The sequence below is a fragment of the Microtus oregoni genome, unplaced genomic scaffold (genome assembly GCF_018167655.1).
Source record: "Microtus oregoni isolate MIOR12 unplaced genomic scaffold, Mior012 000038F_ref0000394, whole genome shotgun sequence".
In the NCBI taxonomy this organism is placed as follows: domain Eukaryota; kingdom Metazoa; phylum Chordata; class Mammalia; order Rodentia; family Cricetidae; genus Microtus; species Microtus oregoni.
This window is the reverse complement of record NW_024543097.1, coordinates 23435488-23452360: the sequence shown is the minus strand read 5'-3', so window position 1 is coordinate 23452360 and position 16873 is coordinate 23435488. Positions and strand designations below refer to the sequence as shown.

At 52.6% G+C, this 16873-nt stretch overlaps 2 protein-coding genes across 3 annotated transcripts in view; both read right to left on the bottom strand.

The window, feature by feature from the left end:
* Positions 1-1190: 1190 nt before the first annotated feature.
* On the bottom strand, positions 1191-4645 carry LOC121433497 (COP9 signalosome complex subunit 9). Its single transcript, XM_041631947.1, has 3 exons — positions 4515-4645; positions 2676-2748; positions 1191-1433 (listed from the first exon to the last, which is right to left on the bottom strand). Exons 1-3 carry the CDS (start codon positions 4575-4577, stop codon positions 1396-1398), a joined length of 174 nt encoding a protein of 57 aa, XP_041487881.1. The 5' UTR covers positions 4578-4645; the 3' UTR covers positions 1191-1395.
* A 2004-nt stretch (positions 4646-6649) lies between these two features.
* LOC121433531 (otospiralin) overlaps positions 6650-16873 on the bottom strand; it is a 104800-nt gene continuing 94576 nt past the window's right edge. The window contains exons 1-4 of one of the 2 annotated variants that reach the window (XM_041631998.1): positions 8208-8338; positions 7852-7949; positions 7697-7723; positions 6650-7045 (exon numbers count right to left, since the gene is read on the bottom strand). In XM_041631998.1, coding sequence (XP_041487932.1) covers positions 6861-7045; positions 7697-7723; positions 7852-7909 — 270 coding nt within the window. In that variant the 5' untranslated portion in view covers positions 7910-7949; positions 8208-8338 and the 3' untranslated portion in view covers positions 6650-6860. Of the gene's footprint in view, positions 7046-7696; positions 7724-7851; positions 7950-8207; positions 8339-16873 lie in introns of those variants that run through there. The other variant, XM_041631999.1, reaches the window with a different exon arrangement.

Here is a 16873-nt window from a genome sequence, read left to right as displayed (position 1 = left end):
TAAGGGGAGATGGGGAGAGAAAAGTTAGAAGGGTAGGATGGGGAGAACTTGGGGCAACGGGATGATTGGGATAAAGGAAGGTTGGATAGGGGGCAGGGAAGCACATATCTTAATTAAGGGAGCCATCTTAGGGTTGGGAAGAGACTTGGACCTAGAGGGGCTTCCAGGTGCCCAAGGCGAGGTCCCCAGTTAGTTCCTGGGGCAGCTGAAGACAGGGAACCTGAAATGATCCTATCCTATAGCCATACTGATGAATATTTTGCATATCACCATAGAACCTTCATCTGGCGATGGATGGAGATAGAGACAGAGACCCACACTGGAGCACTGGACTGAGCTCCCAAAGTCCCAATGAGGAACAGAAGGAGGGAGAAGATGAGCAAGGAAGTCAGGACCAAGAGGGGTGCACCCACCAACGGAGACAGTGGGGCTGATCTATTGGGAGCTCACCAAGGCCAGCTGGACTGTGACTGAAAAAGCAGGGGATAAAACCGGACTCTATGAATATGGCGGACAATGAGGGCTGCTGAGAAGCCAAGGACAATGGCACTGGGTTTTGATCCTACTACATGTTCTGGCTGTGTGGGAGCCTAGCCAGTTTGGATGTTCACCTTCCTAGACCAGGACGGAGGGGGGAGGACTTTGGACTTTCCACAGGGCAGAGAACCCTGACTGCTCTTCAGACTTGAGAGGGAGGGGGAGAGGAGTGGGGGGAGGGGGGGAGGAGTGGGAGGCTGGGAGGAGGCGGAAATTTTTTTCTCAAGAAAAAAAAAACAAAAAAACTGTGTCCCACAGACTCTGTACCCTCCTCTGAGAAGCAGCAGCATGGCAATTCTCAGCTGAAGGCTCCTCGAAGTCACTACCCCAGCTAGCCATCCTGGACCTCTCTACTCTCAGGTCTTGCAAGAGCAGCAGCTCTAGGAAGGAGGCTGCATAAAAATGTGGTGTGCAGTAGGTCTTCACCCACGGGGCAAGGGCTCTGTAGTCAGGTCTCCAAAGTGCTCTGGCAGGCATCTGCACACGCCTGCACACCCATGCTGACCCAGACAGTACATCCCCAGTCTCTGCACATGGAAAGCTGCATGTTGAGTTTGCTACGGGAACAGATGCGGTTTATTCCTGTGTTTGCACAAGGGGAGGGGGATTGCAATATTCATCCAAAAGCACAGGAATTAAAGCTACTCTGCATGTTATGGTGCTGTTTTTAATTTAAACAAGGACAAGGAACTAGTATTCTCAGAGACCGCAGCACCCAGTTGGTTCAGACAGTCCCCCTCCTGTGACTGACTAGGTCCTGACTTCTAGTGATCTCTGCAAGGTCTCCTCAACCATCTGATCCTGTCCAGAAAAATTCAAGACATGTCACAGATGTGGAGCAAATACAACTGGACGGCCTCACTGGACATCATCATCATCAAAGAGATCCTCAAAATCTGTGGAGAAGAAAATAACACATTATCAGATAAAGGACAAGCAAGTGAGGAAACTGCTTCAAAATGAACTTGATGACAGTTGGAAAGGCAGAGAGAGTGGAAGACAGTTAAGGACTCCCCAAGAGAGGCTCTCACCTTTATCCAGCCAGAGAGAGAAGACAGAACTCTGGGGGGGCGGGGGGGGGGGGGCGGGCAGTACTGTCTACAGTGTATTCTTGATCACATCATAATTTAGAAGGCATTTTTATAAAGCACATGGGGGTTCTGTAGACACACGCACAAGCACCTTGTAGTTTGGCATGAAAAGAGCAATGCATCCCTGCAGGTCGAAGGCTCCAGTGTTACGTGCATGTCCCCAAACCCCCACTTGTGGCACCAGTAGGGCAGAAGTAATGTCCCCAGGGAGGAATGCACCCATCCGACTCAAGCAGCAGCCACATGCCAAGGAGTCCCAAAACCTAGCTAGGCTCAGGACTTCAACAGGCGGCTGGAAAGCTAGAAATCACCATGGCTTGATGAGCCTTAGTTCTTTGGGGAGCCATGTACCACAGAGCTAAGGTGGACGGAAGGGGAGAAAAACCCCACTACCCTTCCAGGAGGACACTTCCCTTAAATTCCCACTTGCCATTTGAACCCTAGGGAAGGGTTAACCAGTAGGAATGAGGCCTTCGGAAATCAGAAGAACAAGAGGGTACCAAACATGCCCTGTTATGTATCTGGAGACTTTACAGTCAACTTTCACTGTTTACTCAGTAAAATATTCTAACCAAGAAAGCTCTGAGCTATGAGCTAGAAGTACGTCCTCCATCCTGACTTAAGACACAGGGCGAGCTCAAGCACAGCACAGCTGTTACAATGCAAAGGCAGCAGAGGACAAGAGAATCCAGGTGGGCAAACAGGTGTGACCCAGGACAGAGTTAGAGAAGACAGAGCCATGCAGGTCCCTACACCCAGGTCTGGGTACAGCCATAATCAATGCGTCCATTTGCATATGCTATCTATGCCAGCGCTCACACTCAACCTGGGGTGCCGGGGAGGGATTTATTCCATGCTTTTCCCCCCAAATAAGGCTGACAGCCAGAACTAATAGCCAAGTGACTTACTCCATACACTTGGCACAGTATTGAGAAGGGCATAAAGTCTGGGCTACACTGTGCCATCATCCAAATTACCCATGGCACAAAGCTGCCCACTGCAGAGGAAACTCAAATTAAGCCTGGCACTCAATCCTGGCATACTCACCATTAAAAAAGTCCGCATGAACTGCCTTTTCATTGGCTGCCAAGTCCATCAAGAGCCCGGTGCTCCCTCCAGCCTGGAGAAGGAAAGGTAAGGTCATTCCAGTGTGTTTGTTTTCTAAAAGCAGGTGGTAGGTTCATTTCCATGCCCATCCCTCTTCCCTGGAACAGAACACTGAGAGACAGGAAGAACGCTCAGGTTGGAGCCAGAATTCTCCAGACAAAGGAAGCAGTGTGAAGGGGGAAGCCAGGCAAATGATTTTAAAGAGCTCCCGAGGTCCTGTGTTCCTTGAGTCTTCCGTGGCATTGCCCTGTGTAGCACTCTCCTGATGGAGTCTTCAGCCCCCTCCTGGACCAGCCACCAGACACAGAAGTGCACCAGCAAGCCTGATAACAACTCTGGTCCCTCCCCTCTGAGAATACAGCCACACCCCTTGGGAAGCTGACCAACCCCAGTATAGGTCTGGGATGCTGCTCCCAGAGGACCCTCCAGGGCAGCCACCATATGGTGGTGGTAAAGCCAGGCCACAGCCAATCTGTGAGATATGATGCTCTGGGGGACTCTATGCCATTTAGTCACCTGAGAGGTGGGAGCAGAGATCTCTGGTGGGCACCCTGGATAGCTGGCCCAGGCCCCTTCCTGCGTGTGCCCTAACACCCCAAGTCTGCTTACCCAGCCCTCTCCTGGTTCTCAAATGGCTGAACAGCTTTCAACATGCTCTCTGGACTCTGTCTCCCTCCCTAGCTCCATCACCACAGTAAGCCATCCAGATTCTGCCTCTGAAATCCTGACCTTCAATGCCTCACTCAGAACCTCTTCTGGTCTTAATCTTTCCTGTCTCAATTTCTTTACTGTCTCCCTACAAACCCAAACTCCGAACCCTCCAAAGGACCAACCTCCACCTGAAGTCGCCTGTCTCTCCTCTAATGATGCCCCCATACTCCCTGCTGCAATACTCCAGAGGAGCTGGGGCTGAACGCGACTGCCTCAGCCGTGGATCACAGAGCCCATTCTGCAGGCTTCACGATGCGGCCCTGCCTGTTCCTTCCCCTCCATGCCCGACTAGGTAACATTCCCTTCCTTTTGTGGGCCCAGGAACATCACTCTTTCAGAGCTCTGCTCCTACGACCCTTTTCATCCATGTCCACGTGACAACAGGACACACCCTTCACCATTTGGCTCAGGGGAGGTTCCTCTCTTGAGCCTCAACAGAGCCAACCGAAATCCCGTGGATACTTCTATAGGGCACCCCACTCTTGCTATTACACTTAGGATTTGCGATCGACCTCTTCGGGCCATACCTGACCTCTCTAAGGACAGCAGCCGCATCTGAGCATCTTTCTACTATCTGAGCTTTTGGTGGGAGCAAGAGGCTCTGATATACAAAAGCTGACTGACACTCATCATAAGCACCTCACTGGAGCACCTCTTCCACATAAAATCGTTCTGTTGCCATGGTGGAGACCAAAGGCGTAAGCCCGCTCCAAAACTCTGTGTGTCTGCAGGAATTAACCGAGTCCCAGAGAAAAGCATACAAACGCCATACATCGCCCCTTGCCCTTCCCCCAGGGCTTAGGGGGTGGCGGCCAGTCAGGCCAGAAGCCTCGCTCGGGCTTTCTCTCCTGGGAAGATTTATCCGGAGCCCCAGTCAAAGAACTGTCTGCGCTCAAACCCTACTTCCTCGCTGCAATTCACGTTAACACTGACTCGGGTGGCCCTGCGACTGCCACCACCAGCTCCCGCTTCCCCAGCCGCCTGCAGCCGCAAGAGCCTGGGCTCCCGTGAGTGCTTGCGGGCCGTGCTCCCGCCCCCACGCCCCGCTTCGTATTGCCGCAGCCCAACCTCGTCCAGGTCCACGTAGGGCCCCGCGCCCTCGGGAAACATCTCGTCCACGGCTGGCTTCATCTCCGCGCTGCAGCCTTGCGCTCACTTCCGGCCAGCCCTTCCACTTCCGGTGAACCTCCGAACTGGTCTAGACGCCGGAGGACCATGCCTCGGTGGTGTCCCGCAGCCCTGGTTTCTAGGCACCTGAGCTCTCTCCCTCCGAGCAGGTTAGGGCAGCAGATTACCGATTAAGGACCAGCAGCACCCCCACGGGCACGAGTGATCGGAGGAGAAAGGAGACTGTCCGTTTCTCGGCAGGGATGCAGCTCAAAACCGTCAGAATAACTAATACAGAAACCGCAGGCGGTAATGGGGTAGCGAAAAGATGGGGGTAACAGAAATCCAAACGTTGTGCACAGTGGCCGTGACCCAGAATCCCTGCCTCAGTTCACTCGGAAATGGCTCAGGATCACCTCAGTCAAGAGGAGGCAGTAGCCCAGTACCCGTGGACGCGTGAACGCAAACAAAACCGAAACAGGTGTTAATCCACACGGGGGATAGTGTGGAGTCTTAACTAAGAAGGGATTTCTAATGCCCATGGGCATGGACGAGCCTTGAGGATGTTGTTAAGTGAAATAAAACAGATGCTGTGGTCCCACTCATGAGATTTCCCGAGTAATGAAACTTCTAGAAATGCCGCAGTGTAGTGGCTTTGGGGATGGCAGATATTCAGTGGACAGTTTCAGATCTGCAAAGAGTTCTAGAGGTGTGTGTTTGCAGGAGGCAGGAGAGTTCGTTATATCACTGGACTGTCCATTTTAAGGTGCTATATTGTATTGTACCATAGTTTTTAAAGAATGAATGAAAGAAATGAGAAGAGGAAGGGATGGAGGGGGCGGGGATCATTGGGAGAGAACAAATCTTGAGATACTCTGACAGTCTAGACTATCCTGGTGAGGCTCCTGGATGTTCTCCTAGAACCCTCTGTGTGCCTCCTTGTAAGATCCAGTTTTAATAAATATCCTTGTGAAATCAATGTAACAAGAAGCCTGAAACCAATTGATACCTGCCTATGCTCCATGTCTGAGAGGTCTCATCACCTTCCACTATCCCCAAATGGTGTCATTTGACCCTGCCTTCAGCAAAACCCCTGTGTTACTCCTGAGTCTTTTCCCTCACCCCCACCTCACTACTTGGCTGTCAATCCGTGTTTGCCAATGTTGAGCCAAGCCTCTCCATGCAGTACAAGGCGTGGCTCTTGTATCTGCCACATGGCTTTGGATGGCCTCCCTTACTCTGATTTGATAGTGTTCAGGGACTGGGTTGTTGTTGTTTTTTTTCATTTAACAACTTTGAGACGTCAAGGGCTCAGGGTCAAGGGAGAAGAGAGCTCCAGGAAAATCAACTTAGCCAAGATATAATGGGAATCGTGGCCTGAGCAGTCATTGCTCCCCTCTCCCCACCCCCAAGCCTAAGTGCAGGATCCAAGAGAAGTAAGCAATGGCTGGAGAGCCTCAGATGCCAGGTCAGTGTTGTCCTGAGATGTCCAGGTGAAGGTCAAACCAAGGAGGTTGAGACAGGCTGGAAGCCTAGAGGAGCCTCCTATTCAATTCCTCTCCCAACTAGTGGCAGGGGAGAGGGGCGGCATTAACCAGTGTGTTCTTGGCTTGCATGCCTCGTATGTATTGTGGAGTAAATAGACTGCTGCTGCTGCCTTACACCACACTGTCTGCACATCCTCCCATACCCACAGGACTACCCAGTGTGACCGTTCCCTTCCCCCAGCAGCCTCAGCCTGGAATCTTTCCCTCAAAGACCAAGTGTGGTATATAACTCTCCCTTCCAGACGGGGATATGACTCCGTGATTCCTGCTTCCCCCAGGAACATGATGTGCGCCAAGCATGGGTGTCTGGCCCCAACGTGACTGTTGTTCACGAAGGAGCTGCTGGGGATGCTGTCCGCTTGCCTAACTGGGCACATGGCCTTAACAAGTCAGGCTGAACTGATTGATGTCTTTGTTTCAGATTCCTCGCCTACAATCTGGGGCCACCATAGCCCACGCCCAGGTCATTATGAGGACGGAATGACCAGGTGATGCCTAAGGGTGAAAGCCCTGATTGACACTCCTGGGCATAGAAATCATGCTGGTTTTTATTAAAGGTGTGCTCAGTAGTCGTCAGAATAAAGCTACTTCACAGAGTGATACAGCACATGTCAGCTCCTTGAAAGAAACCCACAGGGGTGTAATGCGTCTTCATAGGGAGTTTATTGAGCACGAGTCCCATCCCTTGTCCATCACTGGGTCTCTGGACCACCTTAGGCCCCAGCCAGTGCAGCCAGGCAGGCAGCAGACTGGACACTGTTCAGTCCTCCTGGTAGGGGACATGGAAGCCCAGGGTGCTCCCCAGAGGGAAGTGTGCAAAGAAGGTCCTGGCCATGTCCTCGATCTGCGGGTATGCACCCTGGGTCTGGAAATATTGCACGTAGTTCCAGAAGTCAGAGGTGGAGAAAGGCCAGTAGGGCATGGCTGGTGGCTGAGTGTAGGGGTCTGAAAGACACAGGTAACCTCCTCAGGGCCTGTCCCATCATCGCTGCCAGAACACCCCCTGTACAGCCAGGGCAAGTGGATGGTGTCCCCCAGGGCCTGCCACAGGGATGACACCTTTTCCATCAGGAGTGGGGATCGGAATCATTCTGAGTGTAGCTTTTGGCCATTAGGGTACCTGGTCTGGTAGGCAGAGAGAAGTGGGGAAGGAAATGGGGCCTTGTTCTTGTCTGGGGAGATGCTGGGCAGAGAGGCAGATGGATGAGGAGTGAGGGGCTCAGGCGCACACCAGACAAGGCTTCAAAGCACACAGCACCCGAGTTCTAGAGCAGAGGACAGGTGGGATTGGACTGAGCTGGGACTCCTGAAGAGGTCCAGGGTCTAAGCCCAGGCTGAGGGTGGGACCCCGAGGGCTCATCTGTCTCCTTTCTGCCTGGATGCTTCCTTGTCCAGAAGACAAGGCCAACCTGGATCCCTCAGCTTGCACAGCTCCCTACTGGTGACAGCACCTGCATTGTCATCCTCCCAAAAGAGCTAGGGCTCCCACTGTTCTATGCCTGCCAGGGAATGGCAACCTCTGCCCACCCCCACCCCCACCCGCATGTACCAGTAACTTATTCCAGAGAAAGGAAAGACATTTTAAAAAGCAAGTACCTGTTTCCTCTGGCATCGGTTTGGCTCCTGCAAAAGAAAAGGAGAGCCATCACCTAGGACAACCCTCCATTAACCCCTGCAGACCAAGACAAGGACAGGGTGAAGGAGAGACATGGAGAGCTACGGCTCCACCCAGTCCCTGAGTGGCCCCTCACCTGCAGGAATCGCCAGCAGGACGCCAATGGCCAGCCACCACAGCATGCAGGCTTGCATCCTCACCAAGGATATATGCAGTCAATATACTCAGGACCACCTGCAGCAGGAAGAAGCCAGGAATGCTGCTGCTGCCTCCGAGGACTAACCCAACCTGCCACCCCAAAGCAGATTCCCCTTGGGAACACTAGCATCATCATAGCTATTTCTGTTTCTCTTTTCCTAAATTAACATTCTGCGGTGAAATCTTATTCATTCTGACTATTTAAGAGATGACTTCCCTACCCCCCACCCCCACCACACACACCGGGTTCACCCTATCTGTAGAGAAAGCGGTCCAAACCCTCCCAAGAGATACCTTGGTGCTGGTCTATTCCACCCGATCTGCAGCCTTGTGGGGTCACTGCCAATGCTCAGTCTCCTCTTTATAGGAGGGCTGGGGACCAGAAAGGAAGCGCCACCTGCCTGAGCCATCAAACTGAATATTTCATCCCCAAACAGAGGACTGTGGGTCTCTGTTTCCCAGCTGGCTGGCGGGAGGAGCTGGGAGAGCAGCTGGGGGAATTGGACCACAGATCAAATCCAGCAGTTTTCAAAGCTGAGTTCAGCATGGCTGTATCTAATACCCCCTCCTTCCCAGAAGGAGAGGTGTTCTAGATCTGATACAGGAGCTGCTGAGATCCCTGTCCTATGCTATGGGCCCCCTGTGATCCCACAGCCTCCCCAGTAAGCCTGCAGACACTCCCTCATCCAGGACCCTGGCAGAGCAGTCAGGGACAGGAAGTGTGGAGCCATGTTAGACCCCTTCCCTAGACCATAGCTTTCCTCCAAGTCTCTACCGGGAAGGCACTGTCCCAGCCAAGGAATATTAGAAGCCAATAGGAACCCTTTAGCACACGTCTACTGTGTTTATCCCTTGCTAGAACCTGTGTCCACCTATCCAAGTAAGTATAGCCCTGTGGCTCCACCCCTGAGGTCTCAGCCCCTTGCTGGATGCAGAGCCTATGTCCAGATTAATGGTCTCCATTGTGTCCTTGGGGGGTCCTTCATTATGCTGAATGCAAGGCCTGTTTCCAGAGTAATGGTTTCCACTGTTCCCTAACACTTCGGGGATTCTGGTACCCTGTTCTGGAGTTGTGTAGCCCAAGGGTCCCAGGTTCCTTGTAGTTGCCCCTCAAGTCCTCATCCTAATGACTCCTGACTTACACTTTGCCAAGTAGCAGCCTAAATCTAACCAGAGACCCAGAGAGGGGTATAGTTCGGTAGTATTGGCATTCAGCCCTGCAGTAGAGAGAGTTTGGTTTCACTTCCAGAACGCTGGCCGCTGTGCTACAAGAGGTGAGGCTACTATCAGGGCAATTGTGTCAGGATCCATAAAGCAACTCCAGGTATATGATTCACGGGGACAATGAGGGCAACGGAGCTGTGCTCATAACTGTGACTTACAGCATAGGCAGAAAGGCCCTGGCAAAGGGACAGGGGGCTCGTCAGAACCCAAAGGAGCAGACACCCCGAGCCTGAGCTCCAGGCCATCAGAGGTCCACCAGGGTGTGACCATCAACGGTCCACCCCAATGAGCCCATATCTGAAAGTAACACAGAAAGACACTTGTGGTCGGAACAAGCATGGAAGGAAATACGTGGTTCCTTGAAAACTGCTCTCCTAATTAAGACTGAACTCAGCAAAGTCTAGAGCTAATAATCTGTAATGGGCCTGGGAGGGGAAACCAGGCGTCTGGCTGCTTTCTCCTCCCTTTCTGGATGTGTATTTTCCTTGGTTTATTACCTTTGCAGAAGAAAACTTTAAATAAACCAGCCCCAGCAGCAGCAGCTCTGGTACTTATGCTGGCTTGCAAGGGCCAGTCGATCTGCCAGGTCCCAGCACCTCCCAGGACACACATCCTTCTCACATCACATCTCCACCGCACGCACTTTCTCTCTCCCCCTGAGTCTTTGGGACTCCTTATCTCACTGGCCTGGACAAAGACCCTCCTTGGTTCACCTGGAGGGCCACTGCCACCCAGAACACACCTCCTCTGCACCCCACCCATCCCTCTCTGTCTCTCTCCCTGTTATCCTGCAGACCACTCAAAATAACTTCAAGAGGGGCCGCTACAATGGCTCAACAGGTAGAGGCGCTTGCTGCTAAACCTGAGGACCTGAGTTTCATTCCCACAACCCGCCTGGTGGAAGGAGAGAATCTGCTCCAGCAAGTGTCCTCTGACCTCCACACACACACCCACAACACACATGCAAACACATAAACAATAATTAATTCGATTTTTAAACATGTTAAATGTCAGCCCAGTCCCTTTGTATGCTCAACACTAACCAGGTTTTGCCCTGGTTTTGGGCCTGGGTGGCAGCTGATTTGGTCAGCCTGCCAATTTTCCCTCATCAACACCACGAGGGCAAACTCTCCATCATTGCCTCAGCTAGCTCACCCTCTGTGCCAGGCAGCAAGGAGTGGGGCCAGTTCTCCTGCTCTCACATCCTCAGGACCAACTCATCCACACCCACATCACCAGAGCGGCTCTACCGCTTCACCCCAGTGAGGTGCAGGGCCCCCTCTTCCGCTCTCCCACTCTCGTGACCCCTGGGCCAGCTTTCCCACCTGCCATAGGTAGCACGGAGCAAGCAGGGGGGTCTTTTTCCCTCACCCATGCCACCACATGACAGATGAAGGGGGCAAGGTCAGATCTCCTGCCCATGCCCTCAGGGCTGGTTCACCCCACCTCCCGCCCACAGAGTCAGTGCTACTCCGTTCCCTGGATGAGGTGCAGGGCACATTCTACCAGGTGCTGCACATCCAAGGCTACCAGATCTCCATGACACAAGGCAACATCAGGATATCCAGGAGGAGTCCCAGTGAGAGCCAGTAGCAAGGGTGCAGGCAGATACCAGAGACTTTGAACCAAACCAGGATGCTAAATGCCTTCCAGGGGCCTTGTGTATCCACATTTGGTGGGAATCTCAAAACAGTGGCTCTATCCTTTAATAACAGCTAGGATTCCTTCTAAACTTCAGCGCTGGGGACAGGGAGTGGTCTGTATCCTCGCAAGCTTCTGAAGGATGGACAGAAGCTTGCGAGGATACAGACCACTCCCTGTCCCCAGTATACAGTATCGTATAGGGCAGGCAAGTTTGAAACCTGCCCAGTGATTGCCCTGAAGCCTGGAAGATATTCAGTGTCTGGAGGACAGTACCTGTCCCCTGCCCCAGACAGGATCTCCTGCAGAGACATCCAAGACCTAAGGAGTCTCTTTCCACGTGGGGTCAGGAGATGCTTAGACTGTATAAGGCCGTCTTTTTGTACAGAGCGCCACCTACCCCGTTACTCCCATGGCTGTCAGTGGTTGCAAGGAGCGCCAGGATTGGGAATGATTCGGAGGTATCTGGCGCCCCCTGCTGTGTATCCTGGGACACTATTCATGGCTGTTGGGTAGTCCCTGAGCCTCACAGATACCCAGGCCTGTAATTCTAGGTGCCAGTCCAGTCCACCTCTGTTTCCCTAGAAAGCAGAGCCTAGAGTAGCTGGCCATCAACTCTGAACTGTCCTAACTTGAACACAGACACTTTCTCATAATTTAAAGTCCCGACGTCGCAGTCCATCTTGTCACCGTGCCTCCTCCATCCTCCTCCCCAGCAAACGGTCAGCCTCGCTTTAATGTGTTCTAAATACTTCCACATTGTTTACACAGCCTCAGGCTGTAACTGATCCTAGGGAAGTTTCTGGCATCCTGGACTGTGGCTAGGGTTGGTACTGGGGAAGGGGGTGCCTCGTAGCTTGCCTTCCGCGACTGGGAGCGTTGCCTTGCTTGTCTACAGTCTCGGCTTTTCTCACCTCCCAGCCTGTCACTCTGCCCTGAGTCCTCCACCTGGGAGGTAACATCTTCTTCCTGCTTGTGTGCTTGTTGTCAGGCACCTGCAGAGTCCTTGGGTGCCCCAGAGACTGACAGAGTGGTATCTGACTAACTCACACAGGCTGTTTAGCCTAGGGCTCAGAGGAACCCAAATCAGTACTTCGAGTTGTGTGTTTCTGAGATGGGCTCCAGGGGGCGCCATGCTCACAGAATACTGTGCAGCTGGCCCCAAAGACAGGGTCCTAACAGGATCAAAGCCTGCTTCCATGTCATAAGACTAACCACTCACATATCTGAGGTACAAGCATGTGGCCACCTTATTTTAAAAGACTGCATCCCTTCCCTGAACTAACCATACAGTTTCTGAACAGGTCCCAGGTCAATCCTCGAGTCTCCAGAAGCAAAGGGGACCTGACCTGAGGTGTGATGAGATGGGGTGGCAGGTGGGGGAGTGGGTGTCCTGGGGACAGCAGGGCAGCTGGAAGAAATGCAGGCTGCATGGTTATATTTGCATTTCAAGCAATTGATGAGTACTTTCCTAGTGTTAAGTTTTACCTCTCAGCCATCTCCTGGGATCTATTTGTGCCTCAAATATTCGGTTTAGCTGAAACTACCTTCCAAACATATGCGTGCACAGGTGTATGCACACAGCGCACACAGGCAAGCAGACACATATCCCTGTCATCCCATAGAGTAGGGGAAGAAGTGGACTCGGTAGAGGTTGAGATTGAAGTCAGAGGGCATCTAGAGCAAGACGGATGTGAAGCTGTCCGAGGCCAGAGTCCAGAATCACTACTGTACCCTCGACGCCCCCAAGGGCATCTGGGTTGCTGATGGCCAATGGACCCAGACGCCAGCCCAGGCAGAACTGCGGGATTATGCCAAAGTCAAGAATCCAGGCATTGCTATGGGCTCTGACCTGAGTACAGGAAGCTCCAAGGGCTCTAACTGGTGACTTTGGGATGACCCAAAGGGCTAACTGAGCCACTGAGCCAGACATCTCCCTAGGAAATTACTCGGTTTGCCACAACTGAGTAGCAGCTCTCAACCACCTCTTTGAGAAGTTGAGTAGGGTTCCCAGCAATGGATATTTAGCATGTGGGCATTCATGACCCCCAACAGAGAGACAGGACCCACATAACTCCGCATGGTTTTGCCCACAGGATTATTTAACCTCTGCATTTCTCTGCCTCATGGGAAAAGACTTCCAAGAACTCAGGAAGGGCTGGTGCTGACTCTGGGCTGTGAAGGCTGAAACCTGAGGCATTTCCTCCAAGGGTGTCACCCAAGTGGACATGCTGAGACAGGTCAAAGGACCTCCCACAGACCCCAGTCGGGTGACAGGATATCTGAGACCCAGAAAGCAGCTTCAGTAGAAGTGGCACCAACCCCGTGCTCTGCAGGTCCACTGACTTAGAAGAAGCCCTTTAGCAGACCAGGCCCCTCACACCCCAGACTGCTGGAGGGAGCCGATCTGCTTGCTATAACCCAGCCTTTTGCTCAGCTCTCTTTGAACCGCAAGTGGCTTACCTGTAATGTTCCTAATCCAATAGAGAAGGTTAAATGTTTTCTAGGGCTGGACTAAGAATGTCCCCGGGGCTTGGTAGGGTGGGCTATAGGAGTCTCAGAAGCAGCCAGGCCCTGTGGGGTGGACTGCAGGGATCCTGGAAAGAACGTGTAAGTTCAGAATGTAAGTAAGGATGTAAGTGGATCGATCCTGTGTCTGGGGGGAAGATGTCACCAGTGGTCACCCAGTCACCCAGCTGGAGGGACAACTGTTATCCAGCCAACAATTCACTGGCCTTCCTACATATATCCCTGGTTATCTCTCCAGGGCCACAGTAGTGACCCTTTCTGGTGTTCTGTGTTTCTGGCTTTTAACCAGTGTCCCTCCTAGCCACACTTTTTCTCAGGTGGGATTTTCTTTGTGGCTGCCTCCATAGAGGACATTCGATTAAGGCACACTTCCCTTTATTTGTCTCCCTTGGGGAAAGGGCTCTCAGGCTCAACTCTTACAGTCTGTAACCTTCTGGAGATCTGACAGCAGAATCAGGAAAGGGCAGCCAGCACCACCAGACTGTAGGTTTGACACATTGCGTCCCCTACGTAGGTCTGAGATACCTGCGGGGAAGGCTGGCTGTACAGGAGGAGAGGTAGACATCCCATAGGGTATTCTGGGACAGGGAGGGTTTCTCTCCTGAGGAGACATGACCCCAGGCAAAGGGCCAATGGTACCCACATGATGGGGCAAACATACAGCGGTCAATCTTGGCCACGTCCTCCTGTGATTAAGATGGGGCCCGCCCAGCAACAGACTCCAGGACCCTCAGTGCCCAAAATTCAGTGGCATTTGGCTTCCTGAGGCTCTGGGCAGAGCCAGGGTTCCAGAGCCGTTATGCTGAGCCTCCCGATGGCAAGAGGAGCCCCAGGCTGGGCCAGTTCTCTGTGGCCTGAAATACATCCATTGTTTGTCCTATTCAACACCACATGAAAGCCGGATTTATGGGAACCGGGGCTCAGCTTGTTTCTCAGCCTGTCTGAGGCATCTGGGCAGCGTGGTCAGTCCTATTGCCCCTGGGGGCCCCTGGGCTCGGCCTCTGCAGGTCTAGGCTGGAGTTGGCACCCGCCTTCTCCAGGCTTCCTGCTGACCACCCACTGTGTTCCTCTCTGACTTTTTGGCTCTCCTCTCCCGATGCCGGTGGAAACGGAGATGAAAGAGCAAGTCCCCAGCCTCGCGTTGGCTGCCTGTCCTAGATTTGCGATCCCTTGATTCATCCAAGAAGCAGGTATTATGAGCCCACAGCACGGGGTATCAGGAGGCTCCCTCTGGGCAGAGCCCTGCTAAGCCAAGAACCATGTATGAGAATTAAAGAGCTGACTGTGCTTTGAAGCATGTGCTAAATCTGTCTCTGCGGGCAGAGGGCCGGGAGGCTCCCGTCCAGCCCACGGCCTTGAAAGCAGAACGCATTTCCCATTTTGCTCCCAGGGAGACGTCAGCATCTGCGCTGGCCCCAGAAGCAGATTGAGGGGTGTGTGCACACTGTAAAAGGAAACATCTTTGTGAAGTGAAAAAGAGAGATGAAGTGCATTGCCTTCCACGTCCCTGTCTGAATGAGCACTCTATGGCACTGCCCTGGCTGGACTTCTCCGTCACTCTGGGCTGTATGCTCTGTGCATAGCCAGGCTCAGCTACAGTCCTTCTTCATGGTGGCATTTCTCCCTGACAGGTCCATTTTGCATGTCTGCCAGGCTCATATACTTTTAGGTTCTCTCCCTCTTCCTGACAGTGGTGGTACTTCACTGCAGGGTCCCAGTGGCTCGTGGATCCCCTTGGTGGACAGGTTCTCTGAGGAGGAATGGCCTTTGCACACTGCAATATGTTGCTGCCCCTGACCTCTGGCCCCTGGATACCAGGGGCTCCCCTCAGTCATAAACCTAGATATCTCCGATGTTGTCCACACCATCAGGGACACCGTGAAGTTGTGAACATGATCCCACCGTGTGCACAGCATGCTTCCTTATCTGTCCCCTGTAGGTGGGCACCGGATGCTCCCGCTACTTCACTGCTCTGAGCAGGATGCCAATGGTAGCATGAAGTGGGCCTTAGGTTCTTGGTTTTCCTTTGTGTGGTCAGTTTCCTGAAATGGGTGATCAGGGACAGAAGTCTCACCCTGACCTCCTGAGACACGAGTGTCTGTGAGAATCTGCCTGATGCCCCAAAGTGTCACGCAGGGTGCTCATAGGTCACATGGCTTTGTAAAAATTTTGAAGCAAAACCAAAAAGCCTTGGCAAGAGCAAATCTTGGATTTCAGGGGAATCAGGTAAGCCTATTGTCTCCTCACCCTCCTGTCCCATCTTGTCCACTATACACTATCTGGGGTGTATGGGACCATTAGTGTAGATTTGGGGAACTCCTTTACAGGTTTGTGTCCACACCTTGCAGAACTGGCTGCAGGGAGCTTGCTTGGGATGGGAGTGAGCTGCTATGGGTCCTGACTGAGTCATGGTTGAGCTGTGGCATGTGGAGTGGGGCCTGAAGTTGCTTCACTTTGAAAAGGTAAGCAATAGCTCACGATTTCACGAAGACTTGGGTAGGAAGGGGCAGGACTATACACAGGGCCTGTGAACTCTGGAAAATAACAGAACATTGATGCAGTGGCCATTAATATGTCCGTAAAAGCAACTATATCTGCATGCCCAGGGCCAGCATGTGACTAGAAGCCTTCTGCTTTACGAGCGATGAGAAACGTGGAACTTGGGAATGCCGAATCACTGGAGACAACCTCACAACAAGGGGAGTGTTCCTCCGAAGGCGAAGGTTACATATGAAAGATGTCTAGTGTCTCCCCACTGGGCTATCACACTTCTGAGTACATCTTGTCCTAACATCTGGGACTCCAGGGTATATGAAGTTCATCAAGAGCCGTGAGATTCCCCGAGTCTTCTTAGAGAGCTCAGAATAAGCAGATAATCGTGATTAATAATAAAAGTGTCAGCAGAATGAAAGCTAGGGCCACTCACTCTGAATGAGTTGCCTCTTGGTTTTGCCCCCAGTGACGTGAAGGGGTGTGGAGTGAATGCCACTGTCCACCTTCTGAGCCTGTGGTCCTCAGATGTGACCCAACATGGCATCTTGGGGGTCTTTGCCTTGTTCTCTTATGTCTTTGTTGTCCTCCATGGGACAGGGACAACCACAGCCTCAATGACACTTCAGTTCAATGACCCCACTCTCCTTCCCATTGTGAGGGATTCTGGGACATGTGTGTCCTACAAGAAGTGCTTCGTGTGTGCTACAAGAATTACCGAAGTGCGTGACCCCACTGGTGGCCAAGCAAAGAAGCTTCTCTCATGCCACGAAGGTACTGAGCAGTATAATTCCTGCTGTCCTCCTCCACAGCCCTGCCCCACTGAGAGGCTGCTCCTTTGAATGCCTCACGTTTACATCCCAGGGGACCAACATTCCTGGCATGTTCTACTCAGCTTGTTCAAGTCAGTGGGGGAGGGGAGGAAGACTGACTAGCACGGAATGAGCCTGGGAGGTGGCTCTGGTCAGGAGGCCTCTGAGTTCAGGATCAAATGAGACTTTGCACAGGGGTTGAGGGCAGAGTCCCCAAGAATCTGGCATAGCAGATCCGTGAATGGCTGTTGGCGGCAACTTCAG